General features: G+C 51.4%; 1 protein-coding gene across 1 annotated transcript; it reads right to left on the bottom strand.

Moving 5' to 3' along the window:
- Positions 1-21: 21 nt before the first annotated feature.
- Positions 22-18,264, bottom strand: LOC311198774 (olfactory receptor 14A16-like; the record flags this gene model as incomplete). The annotated part of the gene is made up of 3 exons (XM_084272777.1): positions 22-970; positions 17,740-18,008; positions 18,205-18,264. The coding sequence occupies 3 exons, from the start codon at positions 18,262-18,264 to the stop codon at positions 22-24; spliced, it is 1,278 nt and encodes a 425-aa protein (XP_084128903.1).
- Positions 18,265-20,119: the final 1,855 nt, after the last annotated feature.

The following is a 20,119-nucleotide window of genomic DNA, read 5'->3' as shown; positions in this document are numbered from 1 at the left end:
AGATGAGCAGTTGGTTGCTACTTAGAAACATCCATTCATCAGTTTCAACATGGAATCCTTGAGCTCCTGGTTCCTCATGCTGTAGATTAAGGGGTTCACTGCTGGTGGAACCACCGAGTACAGAAATGCCAATACCAGGTCCAGAAATATGGAGGAGATGGAGAGGGGCTTCAGGTTGGCAAACACGGCAGTGCTGAGAAACAGGGAGACCACAGCCAGGTGAGGGAGGCAGGTGGAAAAGGCTTTGTGCCGTCCCTGCTGCGAGGGGATTCTCAGCACAGCCCTGAAGATCTGCACATAGGACACCACAATGAACACAAAACACCCAAAAGCTAAACAGACACTGACAGCGAGGACTCCAGATTCCATGAGGTAGGCATCTGAGCAGGAGAGCTTGAGGATCTGGGGGATTTCACAGAAGAACTGATCAACAGCATTGCCATGGCAGAGTGGAACTGAAAATGTATTGGCTGTGTGCATCACAGCATGGAGAAACCCACTGGCCCAGGCAGCTGCTGCCATGTAGACACAAGCTCTGCTGCCCAGGAGGGTCCCATAGTGCAGGGGGTGGCAGATGGCAATGTAGCGGTCATAGGCCATGACAGTGAGAATATAGTACTCTGTGACAATCAAAAATAGGAAGAAAAATATTTGAGCCACACATCCTGTGTAGGAAATGGCCCTGGTGTCCCACAAGGAATTAGACATGGATTTGGGAACAGTGGTGGAGATGCAGGCAATGTCAGTAAGAGAGAGGTTGAGGAGGAAGAAGTACATGGGGGTGTGGAGATGGTGGTCACAGGCTATGGTGATGATGATGAGGCCATTGCCCAGGATTGCAGCCAGGTAGATGCCCAGGAAGAGGCAGAAGTGCAGGAGCTGCAGCTCCCGTGTGTCTGCAAAGGGCAGGAGGAGGAAGTGGCTGATGGAGCTGCTGTTGGACAAGTGTGCTGCCATCAAGTGTGGAGACCTGTCAAAGGATAAAAAGGTAGTGAGAATTTAGGGAACGATTCTTTGGGGAAAACAGTTGCCAGTTCGCATTGACTCCCTGTATTCAGGAAGCCTTTTGTCAGGTCCCTTTTGGGAGCTCTGCTTTGTGCTGGCTTGAGTGTGTCACTGCTGGGAGGAGAGTCAGCTGTGGGCTCTGGAGAACTCAGTCCTGCCTGGCAGCAGTCAGTAAATAGAAGGATGATGTGATGTCAGACTAAATCCCCTTTGGATAGGAATGAGCTTTTCAGCACTGTCACTCCAATTTCACCCGAGGGCAGAGCAGAGCTTTGGAGCTTTGGTTTTCTCCTGACTGAGAGCTGAGGAATCCAGTCTCACAGGGCAGAGCTCCAGAGCCCTCCTGCTGTCGCATCCTACCCAAGGAGGATCTCAGCTCCCCACTTCCAGCCAGGGACACACAGGGCTCAGTGCAGCTGCCCACACACAGGTGATGAGCGGCATTGCCATGGCCTCTGTGCCAAGATGTCTCCTGCATGGGGCTCCTCTCTGGGCACAAGAGTCCCTGGGAGAGCAGTGCCATTGTGGGGGGCAGCCTGCAGCCCAGCAGGAGCTGCCTGGAAAGTTTCCATCCTAAAGATGGGAGTCCCGAAGTGAGGGTCAGCTCAGTGCCAGCCCCACCAATGGATGTGCTCAAAGCCCCAGGTAATGGTGGGACAAAGGTAGCAAGGACAGGAGGGGATACAGCAGGAAATGCTGCAGCAAAAGCTTTAGGGTCAGGAACAGACAGACAGACAGGCAGAGGTTTCTCCTAACTGCTGGTTTGGCTGCCAAGGAGAAGAGTCAGCCTGAAACCCTGTAACTGTGGGTACAGAGTCTGTACTTGGTGGCAGAAACCAGGGGGTGGATGTCGGAAAGTGTCAGGGAGGTCCCAAATCCCCACTGCCAGGGCATTTCTGGGAGCAGCTCCTCCCTGCCTGACAGTGTCTCTGCTGCCTAGAGCTGTCCCTGCAGCTGCTTCTCTATGACATGTCACCTCCTGCTCTGTGCTCACAGACCTCATCCAACTTGCCCTGTGCTCAGCTCTGCTCTGCAGACCCCTCCTGGCGTCAGGGCACTGCCCCAGGGAACCTCTGTGTGTGCAGGGCTCAGCCCAGGCTCCAACATCTTCATGAGAATCAAGTTTTCACTGCATATTCTCAAGGGGAGAAATAAGTTCTCATCTACCACACTCAGCACAGCCCACAGGAGAGGTAAAGTCAAAGCAAAGACTCTGCCTTTGGAGAAATATTGTCTTTGGCATTTCTCAAGGATCAGCTCTGGCTGGGTGCAAAGCTGACCCATGCAGCACTTTCTTACAGCAGAGGGACCTTACGTTGCCTTTCCCTGGGTCACTGCTTCAACCCAGAGGTGCTGTCTATATCCCTGTGGAAAGCCCAGCAGGGAGGCTGAGTGCTGACCCTGGCAATAGCAGAGTCCCTGCCCCAGCACAAAGCCCCTGGGATAAAAGGACCCTGCTCACAAGGACAGACATGGGCACCTCTGAACCATGCCCAGGAGAAGACAGCTGTCCTGCCCTGTCCACCTAATAGGGCATATGGGGATGCCTTCCATGCAGCACCTTCTTGTCCTATAGAGAATTTATCTTCCTGACAGACCCCACACACTGTCCCATGTCCCAGCTTTAGGAGATCCCTCCAGGAACAGAACCTGCTTTGCTTTGCACCCACAGACATACCACAGACATACTCACAGGTAGAGTGCTGAGGATATTTCTCCTCCAGTGAGCTCTCAGCGTCTGTCAGCTCTCTCACCCTCTCAGGTCTCCCTTTGATGCCTACAGGCAATGTCCCCGGCCCTGTGCACATTGCAGAGGAGCTACTCTGTGGCAGAGCTGTCCCTCATCATTGCTGTAATATTTCATCAGCTCCCACTGTCCCAGGAGTCCAGCCCAGCTACAGCAGAGGAGCAGGTGAAGGCGTCACGTACTCCTCGGCTCCTCTGAGTTTTTCCTGAAGCTCCAGGGAACCAACTTGGAAAGACACTGAAGTCCTCCCTGCCATCTGCTCTCTAGTCTGGGGAGAAATCCTTCTGTCCAGCAGAGTCCTTTCTCCTGATCAAACATGAGCTGGTCAGAAGAATCACTTTTTCTTGTCTCCACATGAGGCAGGACCCCCAGAAGATGATGGGAGGGGGAGTCTTTCCTCTTGGGGAGGGGATGCAGCTCTGGCACATGGCTGCCTCAATCCAACCAAAGCTGGGATTCCTCTTGCCACAGTTCCAGTGGGCACAAAAGAGGCACCTGCTTCCTGGGAGCTGCTGGTCCCAGCTCTCATGGGAATTAATGGGGGGGTGGAGGCCAAGAAGGAGGTGTTCAAACACCAACAGCCAGTGAAACCTGAGGGGCCAGAGGTGCTCCAAGAGACGTGCAGGGGATCCAAGGTCAAGGAATCACAAAATGTCAGGAGTTTGAAGGGACCTCAAAAGATCATCTAGTCCACCCCCCTGCCAGAGCAGGATCACCTGGACTAAACCACACAGGTGGGTGTGAATGTCTCCAGAGAAGGAGACTCCACAACCTCTCTGAGCAGTCTGTCCCAGGGCTCTGTCACCCTCACAGTGGAAGAGTTTCTCCTGACATTCACATGGAACTTCCTCTGCTCCAGCTTTTACCCATTGACCTGAATAAGGTCACCCCTCAGTCTCCTCTTCTCCAAGCTAACGAGGCCCAGCTCCCTCAGCTCAGAGGAACTGGCCAGCATTGCCCCTCTGCAGAAAGAGGACCAGCTCAGAGGAAACTGGGACAGGCTCCTGGAATGGCTGCATGTGAAACGTGGCCAGGCAGGATCCAAGGATTCCCACAGGGAGGCACATGCCAGGGGGTGGCCTGTCACTGGGAAGCTTGCCCCACCTGGCTCTGGGCCTGTGAACAATGCTGCCTGCGGTGAGAGCGGCACCCCATGGAAGAGACCCCCCTCCCGCTGAGAGAGAAAAAGACCCTTTGGGAGGCCTGGCACATCGACTCTATTGGAGCCCTTGGGAAGGCGGAGGGGAAACAATATCATTAGTGGGAGTGGAAATCATTTCTGGCCTAGTCCAAGCCCAGGCATTTCCAGGAGCAGCAGGAGAACATCCAGGGCGGGCCCTGACAAACTGGTTTCGCTTTCTGCCACCCCCAGTCTGTTCAGTCAGCCCAGGGCAGTCATGTCACTGCTGCCAAGGGGCAGGAGTGGGCCAAGGAAGGAGGAGTCAGGGGGGGATTTCACACCCCGTGTTACCCCCAGGCTAATGGGATAGTGGGGGGAAGTAATGGGCTTTTGAATCATAGAATCATAGAATGGTCTGGGTTGGAAGGGACCCCAAGGATCATAAAGTTCCAACCCCCTGCCACAGGCAGGGACACCAACCTCCAGGCCTGGATCTACACAAGGCTGCCCAGGGCCCCATCCAACCTGGCCTTGAACACCTCCAGGGACGGGGAATCCACTACCTCTCTGGGCAGCCTGTTCCAGCCCCTCACCACTCTTTCTGTAAAAAACTTCCCCCTAATATCTAATCTAAACCTTCCCTCCTTTAGCTTTAGTGCATTCCCCCTTGTTCTGCCATTATCTGCTCTTTTAAAAAGTCGAATTCCCTCCTGCCTATAAGCTCCCTTCAGGGACTGGAAGGCTGCAATGAGGTCCCCCCGCAGCCTTCTCTTCTCCAGGCTGAACAAGCCCAGTTCCCTCAGCCTCTCTTTGTAGGGCAGGTGCTCCAGCCCTCTAATCATCCTTGTGGCTCCTCTGAACCCTCTCCAACAGTTCCACATCCTTCTTGTATTGAGGGCCCCAGATCTGGACACAGGACTCCAGCTGGGGCCTCAGGAGGGCAGAGCAGAGAGGGACAATCCCCTCCCTGTCCCTGCTGCCACCCCTCTGCTGATGGAGCCCAGGATACCATTGGCCTTGCGAGCTGCAAGAGCACACTGCTGGCTCATGTCAAGCTTCTCATCCACCACAATCCCCAAGTCCTTCTCAGCAGGGCTGCTCCCCAGGAGCTCTTCTCCCAGTCTGTATCTGTGTCTGGGATTCCTCTGGCCCAAGTGCAACACCTGACACTGGGCAGTGTTGAACCTCGTTAGGTTCCCTCGGGCCCATCTTTCCTACCTGTCAAGATCCCTCTGGATGGCTTCCTTTCCTTCTGGGGTGTCAACCACACCACTCAGCTTGGTGTCATCCGCAAACTTGCTGAGGCTGCACTCAATTCCATCATCCATGTCACTGATAAAGATGTTAAAGAGCACCCGGTCCCAAGACAGACCCCTGGGGGACACCACTTGTCACCGGCCTCCACCTGGACATAGACCCATTGACCACCACACTTTGGCTATGGTCTGTTAACCAGTTTCTTATCCAGTGGACGGTCCACCCATCAAATCCACTTCTCTCCAATTTAGAGATAAGGATGTGGTGGGGGACTGTGTCAAAGGCCTTGCACAAGTCCCAGTAGATGACATCTGTTGCCTTCCCTTTATCTACCGATGCTGTCACTCCATCAAAGTCACCAGACTGGTGAGGCACGACCTCCCCTTGGTGAAGCTGTGCTGGCTGTCCAGGATCACATGCTCTTCCCTCATGTGCTCCAACATGTCGTCCAGGAGGATCTGTTCCATGATCTTCCCAGGCACAGAGGTGAGGCTCACTGGCCTGTAATTCCCTGGGTCTTCCTTGTTCCCTTTTTTATAAATGGGAGTGATGTGACCTTTTTTCCAATCCCCAGGGACCTCTCCTGACAGCCACAACTTTTCAAATATGATGGAGAGTGGCTCGGCAATCACATCAGCAGCTCCTTCAGGACCCTGGGATGCATGTCATCCAGCCCCATAGATTTGTAGATATTCAGTCTCATGAGGCGGTCTCGGACTTGCTCTGCTCTTACAGTGGGGGGGGATTTACTCCCCCATTTCCCACCTTGAGTTTTAGGGATGCAAGGTTCTGGGATTTGAGAATTATGAGTATCCTGGCTGCCAGAGAAGACCGAGGCAAAGAACTCATTCAGTACTTCAGCCTTCTCCTCATCAGTCGCAGCCAATTCTCCTTTCTAATTTACCAAGGGGGGTACGTTCTCTTTGGCCTGTCTCTTCTGGCCAATGTACTTGTAAAATCCCTTCTTGTTGTTTTTAACATCCCTTGCCAAGTTCAGTTCCATCTGCGCCTTGACTTTCCTGATCCCATCTCTGCAAATCTGAACGGCATCCCTGTATTCTTTCCAGGCAGCAGCCTTGTTAGGAAGACGAAGCCAATAAGGCTTCTTCAAACAACTGAGAGAAGTTTCACATTCTCAGGCCTTGGCCATCATTTTGGACTTCAGGCACTTGCATATCAGCCTGGAGGCAGCACAGTAGGACAGAAAATTCTGGAGGGCACCAATAACCTCCTGAATCCAGAAATTTTAGGAATGCCAAGGGCCCCCTCAGGTTCAGCCTGGAAATTTAATCTGGACATAAAGAGCATCAATAAAGGCTTTGACAATGATGCCAGCAGCAAGAAGGGGGCGAGGGGAAATATGGGCCTGCTGCTAGATGGAATCAGGTGGCAAAGGGCTCAGGAAGGGCCAATGGCTTCTTCAAGTCTGACTTTATTGGTAAGACATCCTTCCAGGAATACCAGACCCCCAAGACAAAAGGGAAAGCCTGTGCTAAGGAAGACTTAAACCTTGGTGCAGGAAGCACAGGTTAGGGACTACGTTAAAAAGAATGGACATGCATAAGCCAATGGGACCTGAGAGAATCAACTCATGCGCACTGAGGGGGCTGTCTAACCTCATTGTAAGGCTGTTGGAATTCATCCTTGAAAGGTCCTGGTGACTGGGAGAGGTTCCCAAGGACTGAAAATAAGCAAGTGCACCTCCTATCTTGAAGAAGAGCACAAAGGTGCATCTCTCTCCCATAACCAAAGAAGTAGACAAGCTGAGTATGGACTAGAAAAGTGGAAAATGAGGTAGGCTGACAACTGACAGAGTGTCCTAAACAGCCCAGGCTAACTCAGCTCACCTGCGCTGGGCTGGAGGACACAACCTCCAGAGAAGACTTGCCCCTGGCCCTAGTGATGTGACCCGCTTGGCACTGATCCTGTGGCAGGTATGAAATATAAGTTGAAGCAGTGGGTAATGTTGGCACTGTAGGTAAAGACAGAGACAATATGAGTCTTCAAAGAAACCTTCATTCTCAAACTGTTGGTGGATAGGGTTCAGCTCCAGCTTTGTTTAGGCTACAGAAATCCTAATCCTACTCCTAATCAAGACCAGTATCACCCCTCATGAACAACAGATCAACTCAATGCACACAGTGCAGTCCACAAGCAGTTCCCCTCAGGCTAAAGTAAAAACATCCATTGGCTCAGGTTTCCATGTCAAGGGGCAGTGGAAGACCAAGGGTGTCAGTCCCTCATCCTAAGAAAGTTCGTCCTTAGGTGTAGTCTGAACCTACCCTCTTTTAGCTTAAGACCATGACCCTTTGTCTTCTTGCTACAGGCCCTACGGAAACGTCTGTCCCCATCTTTCTCACAATTTCCCTTGAAGTAAGAAAAGGCTGAAGGAAGGTCTCCCTGGAGACTTCTCCAGGCTGAAACCCACCAACACCCTCAGCCTTTCTTCACAGGAGAGGTATTCCACCCCTCTAATCATTTCTGTGGCCTGCCTCTGAACCTGTCCATGTCTTTCCTGTGCTGAGGACTCCAGAGCTGAACGCAGTATTCCCAGTAGGGTCTCTCCAGGGCAAAGTAGTGGGACAGAATCACCTCCCTCAGCAGTCTGGCCTTTTGATGTAGCCTGGCATAGAGTTGGCTTTCTGGGCTGCCAGTGCACATTGCTAGCTCGTGTCCAGTTTGTCATCCACCAGCATCCCCAAGTGCTTCTGCACAGGGCTGCTCTCAGTCTCTTCATCATTCACCCTGTTTTAACACCAGGGGCTGCCCCCACCCAGGTGGGGTGCAGCACAGGACCTTGCACTTGGCCTTGGTGAGTTCACATGGGGCCACTTCCTGAGTTTGTCCCACTCTGTCTGAAGGGCACCCTGTCCCTCAGGCATGTCAGCTGTGCCACTCAGATTGGCAAGAGGGGCCCTGCTGCTTCAGAGAGGATGTGTCCCATGATGTTGCAGGGCACAGAGGTGAGGCACACAGGTTGCCAGTTCCCAGGGTCCTTCATTTGACCCATCTTAAAAATGGGTGCAATGTTTCCCTTCTTCCAGTCGCTGGGGACTGCCCCTGATGGCCATGACTTTTCAGATCTCTTGGAGAGTGGTTTGGAAATTGTATCAGCCAATTCCCTCAGGACTCTGAGGTGCTTCTGGTCAGGTCCACAGTATGTTCAGGTTCCTCAGGTGATCTCAGATCCCAAGATCCCAAGATCCCAGGCCTTCCTTCCACTTCCTGTGCTCTTCCTTCTTGCCCTTTAGTTGGACCAGCATCCATGCTTGTCTCTTGCCTTCCTTTCCAGATCTCTTACATCTGGGGATTGAGAGCTCTTGCGCTCTGTGGAGCAAGGATGTCACAATCATCATCCAAGTGAAGATCCTGCTATTGGTCTGTCAGTTATTGAGGCAGAAGTGATGTCCTCATGAACATTCAAGCCAAGTGCCTGCTGGCCTTTCCAATTCCTTAGGCAGAAGTGACCTCACAAGACCCAGCTGTGAGCTTTCTCTGGCCTGTCACCTGCAGAGACAGGTGTGACATCACAATCATCATCCAAGCCACGTGCCTGCTTCTGGCCTGTCAGGTACTCACACAGCAATGACTTCACAGTCCCCTTCACAACCACCTGCCTCTTCTCACCATTCAGATTCTGAGGCACAGATGAAATAAAAGCCCCTTCCCCACCCACCACTCCCCTTGTGTCCTACAAGCCGTTCAAAGATAGAAGCCACTTCACGTTTCTCCTCCAAGGGTTCAATGACCTCACAGTCTCTGCATTCCCTCTGCCTCCTGGGGGGAAAAACAGCTCAGAGTGCGGCTTGGAAGATAAGTAGAAGTTTGAGGGCTTTGAGGGATACTGTTAGGGCTTGGGGGTTACAAGCTGTGGTAGCAGTTTGGGGTCAGGCAAACTCAAAACTCTGGTGAGAGTTTCTGGTTTGTGCTCAGGGCAGGGCTAAGGGTCAGAGGTCACCCTTTATGATTTGGGATCATGGTGAGGCTTAGGGTGAAGGTTTGTGATTCTGCTTAGAGCTTCTTGGAATTGATTTCAGGGCTGCTCAGCTTTGTGGCTTAGGGGATTGGGTTAGGGCTAGAAGGAAGGGCCAAGATCAAGGCTAGCATGTCAAGAGTAGAGATCAAGTGCTGTCCCTTTCACATGCTTCTTCCCTGTCCTTCCCCACGGTCCCTTCACTCTTGGATGAAGCTCTCAGGCATCTCAAGCACCTCACAATGTTGCTCCTCATCAACCAGCTTCCTCCAGCAGAAGTATCATCACCAGCAACTCTCCAGCAATGCCACCTTGATCTTCATCTTCCTCTTGCCCCAGACCTCATCTCCCTGGCCTTTCCTTCACAATCCCTGCCCTCATTGTAGCTCTTTGGGAATCATGAGCTACATTTTGCAGAAGGGTTGAAGATGTGGGGAGGGTGGCTCCAGCATTAGGGATGGGTTAAGCTTCAGGTATCTGGTGAGGGTTTCAACTGTGGTGTTGGCATTTAGAGTAGGGTGACAGATAAGAGCTCCAGGTTAGGTGGCAGGATTAGGATACAGGAAAAGATTGAGGGTGATCTGGGCAGTGCCAGGTTGGAAGAGACAGGGCATGTAGGCACTTTGTGAGTTTCCACCCTCATGATGACCAGAGAGTAACCTCAGCTGGTGATGACCAAAAGCCTCCCCATTTCACTGGGCATGGGACGACCACTGGGCCCTGTGGTGTGACAGGACACATCCAAGTGGCTCCATGACACAGGACGTCTGTATCTTCTCACTTTGTTGTCCTGAAGATGCTTCCTCTGATTTCCTGCTCCAATCAGCATGTAGGGAGGCACATGTCAATGTTCTGGAGGAGTTTCATCACAAACAGCCCTGAGAAGCTTCTACTAAACCTCCAGGAATCTTCATTTCCTGCCATGGCCCTCCACACTCAGTGACTTTGCCCTGGAAGCTTGTTAGTGTGCAGCCACTATCATCACTTTATTCTTGCCTCTCAACTTCTGGACAGTTGCAGAGGGACTTCAAGGAGACACTGTCTTCTAGAAAGAGTTTTGTTAATGTGATGATGTCAGCTAGCACAGGATACAGCACAAGTCCATTTCTTTCTCAGTCTTAACTCACTAATATTTTCAGCATCAACAAACTTTTTCATTTGACAGTAAAATGTTCCCCCAAAAAACTCCAATTTCATTTTCTTCACATTTAAAAAGATACAAGCACATTTTCACTGACTGAGTATTTCCAAGCAAACAACTTTTGTTTTTCCCAAATCACACTAAGTTAGGAACTCTGGGGATATGCATTAAAAATAGGAGGAGAAATACACATCCTCCTGAGTCCTTGGGGTGTCAGGACACTGTCACACTGTGCACTGAAACTTGCCTTGCGGGTATTTCCACCTGCCCTGAGGAAATGGACTGTGTGTCAAGGCCCCTGTTCAGAAGACTCTCTGGCCATGTGCCCTGTCCTTTGCTTTTGGGATTTACTCCACCCCCTTACAGTTTTTTACTCATAATTGGGGAATGTGTTTTATTTTTTTAATATTTTTTTTTCAAAATGAGGCAGAATTCTGTTTCTATTCCCAGCCAGTTCTCAGGGTAAACAGGGTGGGAATTGTGGCAAAGAGGCTGCAACATTCAGCTGCAGACTCAGTGCAGAAGCCTGATGGAGGAAAAGAGTGCAACTCCCAAGCATCCCTTGGAGACATGGTGGGGTTGGGGAGGTGTAGAGGAAGGACATCTAAGCAGTGTGAGAACTCAGGGAGACAGCTGTTGTGACCTTTCCACACGTCCTTAGGAGATCCTCTGGTTCACTATCACTAGGAGAAAGCTCCTGTCACTTCTGTAAATTGAAAAACTAAAAAGCCTGAAAATACTAAATCCTCCTTTTTTTAATTAAGTGCTCATTGAAATCTTCCACTTTAATTAGAGTCCTGAAACTTCTCCAGTTAGCTGTACAAGTCTCGAAACCCTGAAGAAAATTATGGGAAGACACACAGCTCGTTAGGGCTTTTTCAATTTTAATGAGCCCCATGGTGTATTTGGTGGTGATTCCTGGAACTGCAGATCCTATGAGGAGATTGAAGCAGTCTCTCCAAGAGTTAAAGTCAGGAGAAACAGCTCAATTGTTAATTAAAGTGTTAATTGGCCCCACTGAGGCCAATTACTGACAAAGCCTGCCCATGGATGTGTAGAGCAGAAAATAGAACTCTGTGATTAAAGGTAGACTGAGGCAGTGTGCAGGTGGATCTGGTGCTGAGTAAAGCCTTGATGTATTTTATCAAACAGAAGAACCAGCCCCACAGAAGTGGGATTCTGCCCCCTGCACTGCCTCAGGGCTCCTCCTGGGCCAGTGTCACATGGGGTGAGTGATGCAGAGTGTGGTACAAGGGTACCACAGCTCCCAGCATCCTGAGGGGGTGCAAGGAATCAGTGAGGTCTCAGTTCTGTGAGATTAGTATGTGTGGTGGTTTAGGCCTGGCTGGAGGCCAGATGCCCACCAAAGTCAGTCTATCACTCCCCTTCTTAGTTGGACAGGGGAGAAAATACATATTGAGAGGCTCAGGAGTCAAGATAAGCACAGGGAGAGATCATCCTGTGATCAACGACACGGCAAAACAGACTCAACACAGAGTGAAGGAGAGAAAACTCTCTCATTTATTACCCTGCACTGCACAGACAGTGACACCAGAGTCGGGTAATGAGAAGTGTGACCAGATCTTAAAGCACCTTCCCCCACCCCTCCCTTCTAGCAGACTTCACTTCAGTCAGGATTTTGCTCCCTTCTCTGGTGGCAAATGCAGCTGCTTGATTTTTTCTTTCTCATACATGTGATTCCCAGAGGTGCTGTGACCATCGCCAGTTGGCTTGGCCCTGGTCAGCAGCAACTTTGGCCTTGATTTGGCCAATGTTTACAGTCTGGGGCCTGCAGAGAGCTTCTAGATGCTTTTTGCCGAAGCCATCTCAGCAGCACAGCTATGCAAAACTGCTAGGCCAGGGTTCCTGGCAACTGAGATCACAGGGCAACAGTGTCCTGGAAAATCAGTGTCTCAGGAAACCAGTTGCCCAGGAAACCAGGGCCACAGAAAACAGGGGTCATGAAAACCAGGGCTGCCAGGAAACTGGGGTGAATGGAGAAAAGGGGCACGGGAAACAGGGTGTGAAAAAACAGTGGTACTCAAACAGGGGAGTGTGGGAAAACAGAACCGCAGGTAACCTGGGTTCAAGGAAACTGGAGGTGCAGGAAACAAGGGTGAGGAGACCCCAGTGTGCCAGGAAACCGGGGTGCCAGAAAACTGGGCACGCAGGAAACCAGTGACATGGAAAATCGGTGCCCCGGGAAACCAGTGGCCAGGGAAAACAGTGGCCAGGGCAGCCAGGAGCTGATGGAAACCTTGGTGCCGGGAAACTGGGGTCCTCTAAATTCAGTGACCTGGGAAACCAGAAGCGAGGGAAAGCTGGGTCCTGGGGAACTGGGGGCATGAGATGCCAGGGTGATGTGAAACTAGGGGTGCAGGACACCAGTGGCATGGGACCAGGGGGTGTGGGAAACTAGGGGCAATGGAAACTGGGTTGCCAGGAAACTGGGGTGCTAGGAAACTGAGGGTGCAGGAACCAGGGTGGCCAGTCCGTGATGTACTAGGCAACTGTGGGTGTGGGAAACCGGTGTCCCAGGAAACCTGTGTGCCAGGCAAATGGGGGCGCAAGAAACCAGTGTCCTGGAAAACCAGTTCCCTGGGAAACCTGTGGCCCAGGAACTCAGGGCCCAAGAAACCAAGTGCTTGTGGAAACCGTGGTGCCAGGAAACGGGAATCCTGTAAATTCAGTGACCTGGGAAACCAAGTGCGTGGGAATCCTGGGTGTTGGGAAACTGCATGGTGTAATTATACCTCAAACAAGGTATCAAGGTCTTTCAGTGTTCCTGTTGCTTTACATAGAGGGGTATTGTTGTCTGTAATCAAGGCTGGATTGATTGTTCTGGTAGTTATTGTACTTGTGTTACTAATGTTGCCCTGAATTATCTCTCTGCTGCAAAGGGCCCTGCAGCGGACGATGAAGGCGATTTCTGTAGCACAAATACAAAAAGGGGAGTTGTGGGGGACTATGAGAGGCCTGTAGAACCCTTGGTTGAGAATATAGAGCTGGGCCATGAAGATATTAAAGTGTACCCTTTAGAAAGAGGAAGTGTAGAGCATCCAGAGAAGTAAACCATTTTAAGGAATTTGCTGACCACAGATAAAGGAACCTGGCAAGAGATAAACCTTGTTAGTGAAGTTAAAAACGTCAACCAATTGCATGATAGCATCTACCTGAGAGACCATGAGCAAAAGGACACGTGTAGTACAAGCATCTAAAAATGAGGATACAGAAACAAATTGGGTCCTTTTTGCTTGTGCACCAGGAGACCTCTTGTATGTGTCGTTTGTCTGTCTCAACAGTGACCAGTTTCAACAAGGCCAAGTGCTGGGTCCTGCACTTTGGTCACAATAACACCAGGCAGTGCTACTGGCCTGGGGCAGAGTAGATGGAGAGCTCCCTAGAGGAGAAAAGGACCTGGCGGTGTTAAAGGAAAGCTGGGGATGTTAGTGTAAAGCCAGCTGAACATGAGCCAGCAATGTGCCCAGGTGGCTAAAAAGGCACATAGCATCCTGGCCTGGATCAGGAATAGTGTAAATAGCTTAAGGAAGGGATTTCCCATTATTATCATCTCTTTTGAGGCCACACCTCAAGTACTGTGTCCATTTTAGGCCCCTCAGTACATGAAGGACATTGAGATGCTGCAGTGTGTCCAGAGATGGGCAATGAAGCTGGTGAAGGGTTTTGAGCACAAGTCCTATGAGGAGTTGCTGAGGGAACTGAGGCATTTTAGTCTTAAGAAAAAGAGGCTGAGGGGAGACCTTATTGCTTTTGACCTACAAGTGGGTGTAGAGAGGTGGGAGTTGGTTTCTTATCTGAGATAACAAGCAATAGGATGTTAAAAATCACCTGTTCAAGCAGGTGGAGGCACCTGAAGGAGGCTGTGACCTCATAGGAAGCCTGTGCTGGAGCAGGTTTGCTGGCAGGGCTGTGGAGGACCCAGGCTGGGGCACTCTGTTGCTGAAGGAGGGCACCCTGTTAAAGTGACCCCCACTGGAGCAGTAGATGATGATCTGAAGCCATGTGGGAAGGACTCCTGTTGGAGTTTTCGGCTACAATAATGACCATTAAACTCTTGCCCAGAAGGGCAGACTGGTTCATTCCCTGGGAGAGCCAGAAGTGCAAGAGCTGCAGCTCCCATGTGTCTGCAAAGGCCAGGAGGAGGAACTGGCTGATGGAGCTGCTGTTGGACATCTGCTGCCATCAAGTGTGGAGACTTTTCCAAGGAGGAAAAGGCAGAGAGAATTTAGGGAATTGTTCTTTGAGGAAAACCAATTCACATTGACTCTCTGTTGGACATTTGGACATTGAGCTGCTGTTGGACATCCGCTGCCTCTGGGCATGGAAAAGTGTTGCAGAAGGAAAGGAGAGAAAAACTAAAATGCTTGATTTATCTCACATACTCCCAGGTGTACATCAGGAGCAGAAGCCTCTCCCTTGGGCTACCAAACAGTCATTCCTGATCTTCACTTTTGGGTATGGGCAAAACGGGGTGAATAACACTAACACAAATTCTCCATCAGATGAGAGACATTGTCATGGGGAAGGGGATCTTGGAAACTTGCCTCCACCCTCAGTAATTCCCATGGCAGCCGGGACCAGCAGCTCCCAGGCAGAAGGTGCCTATTTTGTGGCCATCAGAACTGGTGCAAGAGGGATTCCCCCTGCCCCTTCCAGCCCCAGGGCTGCAAAAGCAAGGATGAGGTGCCTGGAGTGAGTCGCCTGACTCCCTTTGCCAGGCTGCAAGGGATGTTTTTACACAACCGAAGTCTACACCAGCCTGCTCCTGTCTTCATGACAGTGAGCACTGGCTCTCAAACGATCCAAAAAAACCAACCTAATCCAGTTTCCATGGTGTCCTTTGTGTTCTGTGTCCTTGGAAGTGGTTTTGCAGCTGAACCCCCCCCGGCACTCCAGGCTGATAACATTGTTAGTCATAGTGAGTTCATAGGATGTTCTGTGTGATGAGCTCTGACCTGGGTCTGAGGGCTCCATGCAGGAGAGTGGCTCTCTGTGTTTCAGCTCCCAGGCCCAGCCAGGAGACAGCAGCAGAGCTGTAGAGCATCGGCCAGATGGATACATGACCTGGGAAATGAGGGGAGCAGGAGGGGCTGGTAGAGAGGGGCTGGAGGCAAACAGGAGAGATGAAAGAACCCTGCCCTCTGTCACTTACTGGCCTGCAGCTGCTGGGACACGTACAGCTTGGAGATCTCCTCTGGAGAGCTGCTCTCCTGGAGAGTCCCGCCCGCTTCCCAGCCCTTCCTGAGGAGCCTGGGTGGTGCCATTCTACTGGGCGGAGAAAAAGGGTAGGGGCTGGGGAGGGGATGCCTCAGCAAACACAACGCCTTGGCAGCATGGAGGGGAGGAGGCAGGGAAAGATGTGGGCTGAGCTCGGGGGCTCCTCGCGAGCTCCACGCTCCTGTCCTGTCTTGTCGCTGCCCTACCAGGCACTGCAGGGCAGGAGCCGCAGCCGCATCACTGGGGGTGTCACAAAGGGCAGCGATGGTGATTCGTCACCCAGGGCCAGGAGAGCCAATGGCGCGCAGCTCCTTTGTCACACGCCGAGGCCCGGCTGTGCCCGGCACCGCAGCACGTCTGATGCCACAGCGACGTGTCTGATGCCATGGCAACGTATCTGATGCCGTGGTGACATGTCTGATGCCACTGTGATGTGTGTCATGCTGTGGTCCTTGTATCCCACTCGGGAGAGAACTGGGTGCAGCCCAAAAGTCCCCTCCCTTTGAAATTTCCCTGATTGTTACCCCCGCAATCCTTGGCAAAATGTCCCCTCCTCATGCAAGCCCAACACGGTCCCCTGGGCCAAGTTTGGCATGGGGGGAGCACTATTGGCGGATTTCCAGACTGAGGGCAATTTCTCCCGATGTGGCCTGCCTGACCGCATTTAAAACACACCACTGCATTGGCTACTAGGGCGTGAACAGCTGCCTGGATTGGAATTAAATGTTCTTCCCTCGAGACATGCTTAATCATGTCCGCAATATTTGACCCTGCTGGTAGTGATCGGAGAATTTCTTTGGTTGCCGAATTACACTGCTGACATGAGCATTCTGCTACGACCGGGCCTTTTGCTTCCGGAGGCAGTGCTGACGAGTCTACTGCTGCTTGGAGGCGATCCACAAATTGTGTGAAGCTTTCGCTTTCATTCTGCTTTATTGTGGCCCATGGTGATGGCCTAGTGATGGCTCTAGAGACTGCGCTAATGGCTTCTCTGGCTGCGCGAGTAGTTGTCGCGACCTCAGGGGCCCATAAGTCCTGTGCTTGTGCCTGAGGGGTAAGCATTGCTGGATCTGTACCCATTAGCCGCTGCAGGCTAGAGCCACTCAGAGCATGATTGTTCCCAACTGCTTGGGCCAGTAGCCTCGTACAATTCTCCTCCCATTCTTGTTTAAAAATGATCATTCCTGCCCCGTCAAAAATCAGTCTACAAGTTTGTTTTATACCAAAGGGAAGTAGGTCGTCTCCTCCAAAAACCCCATCTATGAGGGTGGAGACCATGGCCGAATTAAGCCCCTTATCCGCAATTGCTGTAACGATTGCTTGTAAATCCTTAGGGTTTAGTGGCGAGTGAGCCCTCTGTCTCCCAGGCATCACCCGGACCGGGAACGCTGACGCGGCTGATGGTGCCCAATCAGCACACGCAATTTGTATCTTTTTCCAATCTGTAAGAGGCATGTTTTCCCCTAGTGATTCTTTTTCAATTTGGATGGGAATATTTTTGCTTTTGATTTTGCCTATTCTGATATCCTCCTCCTCTTCTGAGCTGGAATCTGTTACGAGACGCTCGCCCTGACTTGTATCCGACTCGGAGCCAGAACTCGACTGACCGGCCACTTCCTGTTTTCCGCTCCTTTTTGTCGGGCTCTGACCCCGCCCACCAGCTTTGTGGGTGGGTCGGTCATTGTTCCCACCACCCTCGACCAACCCCTCCTCCTCAGCGGGTTCTGATTGGCTCTCCACCTGTCACTCATGCTCTTTTCCCTTCTCTATTTCTACCACCCTTCTCTTCCCCTTCCTTTTCACATGATCCAGGCAGCTCTGGAATTTCCTCCCTTTTCACGCCAAAAGTATGCTTTCCCCACCCTTCTTCTCCACTGGTGCCATCTTGGGGAGCACGTGGCGGTGGCCATTTTTCCTGAGATTCTGATCTTTTAGTGGCAGCCCTGGCCTCCTCGGCTAGCCCACCCCAGAGAGACTTTGCTTGCTCCTGTCCCTCCGTAAGCGATTTTGCTCGCTCCTGCCCCTCTGTAAGCAGATCGGGGTTTGGGGATGGAGGAGACTTATCGCCCATTCGATCTTTGGGCTCGGCAGGCTTATCACTGTCTGGGGGCTGCAAAGTTTGTGTAGCCTCCCTCCAAGTGTCCTGCTCTTGTATAGCCTTCCGGAGGGCCTGTACGACCCTCCCCCACGATTTGAGATTTTTCCCACTACCTGAGGACATAGTTTCCTCAGCTAAAGTATTAATACACTTCCCCCACATCTTAGGATGGAGAATATCAACCGGCTGGTCAATGACCCCAATTTCTAAAAGTCTCGCAATGATGAAAGTAAAATCTTTAGCCTTACACTCAATACCCCACTGCGTACGCAATCCCAATACGACCTTCACAAGGGCTTCCATCCTCCTTGCGGGTCCGAGGGCGTCCCCTCCGCCGGACAAGTCCTGCCGCTCTGGCTGCCGTTCACCTGACGCAGGCGAGTTTCCTGGGTTTCGGCAGCACTTGTTGCCTTTGTTAGGCGTGGCGACCTGGTTCAGGAACGGCAACGGCGCCACACTCTGGCAGCACAGTCCATCAGCTCACAGACACCAATGTGGTGGATGGCAAATGGCGTTTATTAGCGAGAGGCACGGGGCTTTATCCCCCAGGGCTGTGATGCCACTCCCATCCTCTCACCTTACTGGCTACTTGCTATTGGTTACCTGTGGAGGGGAGGGGTCCTACCTTTCCGTACAGCACAACATCTTCCGACCGCAAAGCCCTATCTACCGACAGCAGTGACATCTCTGATGGCCCTACCAAAGGGTGAAGGGACTCAGTATGATTGGAGGGAAGGGGTATATGTATGGGCCCTCCACCTGACACCTTCGGGCATGTTGAGGATGTTGGTGTGGTGGTTTTGGCCTGGCTGGAGGCCAGATGCCCACCAAAGCTGCTCCATCACTCCCCTTTTCAGTTGGACAGGGGAGAAAGTAGATACTGAGAGGCTCAGGGGTCAAGATGGGAACAGGGAGAGATCATCCTGTACTCAACAACACAGCAAAACAGACTCAACACAGAGTGAAGGAAAGAAAACTGTCATTTATTACACTGCACTACACACACAATGACACCAGAGTCGGATAATGAGAAGAGCAACCAGATCGTAAAGCACTTCCCCCACCCCTCCCTTCTTAGCAGACTTCACTCTAGTCATGATTTCACTCCCATCTTTCCCCCCTATTGTGGCACAGGGAGGGGCAGGTACTGGGAAAATGGGAGCTTCAGCCATTTCCTTGCAAGTTGGTTTCTCCAACATGAGTCCTTTCCCACAGGGCTTCAGCTCTTCCCCAGCTGCCCCAGCATGGGTCACTGCTATGGGTGCAGTCATCAGTCACAATGTCTCTCAGTCCCCGAGATTTCTCAGTAGGACTGCCCTGCTCACCCAGGTCACTGCAGGGATACACAAGGACCATCATCAGTGGACCAGGCATGTTACACTTGGGAAGGGGATACCTGTAAGGTGTGAGGAGACATCCTATGTGAGGTAAACAGCATTGGTGCTTGCCCCAGGAAGGTGGGGTTTGAGTCCCCACCAGAGGTGGTAGCAATGTTGCATATGAGAATCCAAGGTTGGTCTGGGTCCTCCTTGCTATAGTGGCTGGAGTGTGTTGTGTCCAGTTTTGTCATCTGCTCTAAAAACACCCCATGGCACCATCCACTGTTTGGTTACGAGGGGCACCCTTAGAATGGGGAACGTTTCAGTGAGCACAAAGTGAGCGTGGAGACTTGCTGCACCCTTCTGTAACCCTGTGGCTCAGTGGGAGAACTCCTGTCTGTCACGAGGGAGAGCAGGGTTTGATTCCCCACAGGGAGTCACTGCTCTGGGCATTGATTGATTGGTATTGCCTTTGGATACTGTCATAAGGAGCTGAGTATTTAGATTTGGTGAACTGTTTGTGTGAGTGAAATGAGTTCACTCTGGTGTGAGTGGCGAGTGACTAGGAATTTGTGGAAATTTAAAGAGTGTGAAAAATCAATAGTAGATGGGAGGAAGTACAGGGTCAAATAATATCAGGTGGCCTGTGTGTGGAGCAGGAATTAGTGCCTGCCCGATCTGCCATGAATGCTGTTTGTGTACTCGAGCCAAGCACACAAAGTGCCATAGATACATTACCTCTCTTTTGGGGAGACAGGAACGGTACCTTCACAAGTGTCAATGTGACGTGTACAGGGTCTCAGAGCTACAAATAAAATAACTGAAGATTTATATCCAGTACCAGCAGATCCCTATCCACTGCTAAGTTAATTAGCACCTAATTTGGCTTGGTTTACTGAATCGGACCTGAAGAATGCATTTTTCTGACTGCCCTTCAGCCCCATCTCTCTAAGGAGGATGTAAACTTCAGAGATGTTCAATACAACAGTGGTAGGCATTGTGCATTCCCTTTTGCCTGAAATTCCAGGTTTAAGCCACTCCTTTCCTCTCTGGGAGGATCACTGGTACTGATTTTCTGAGGGACAGGCAATGTGCTCACGATTGTGCCTGCTTGTATTCTTTGACCTCACCAGCTCGGTATGAGTCTGTTTGAACATCTGCTCCACTGCAAGCAGAGAGGAATCCAAGCTGCCAATTTTAGTTAAGAAGCCTGTACTCCAC

Source organism: Gallinula chloropus, assembly GCF_964237585.1.
Source record: "Gallinula chloropus genome assembly, chromosome: 18".
NCBI lineage: Eukaryota > Metazoa > Chordata > Aves > Gruiformes > Rallidae > Gallinula > Gallinula chloropus.
This window is presented reverse-complemented; position numbering and strand designations above follow the sequence as displayed.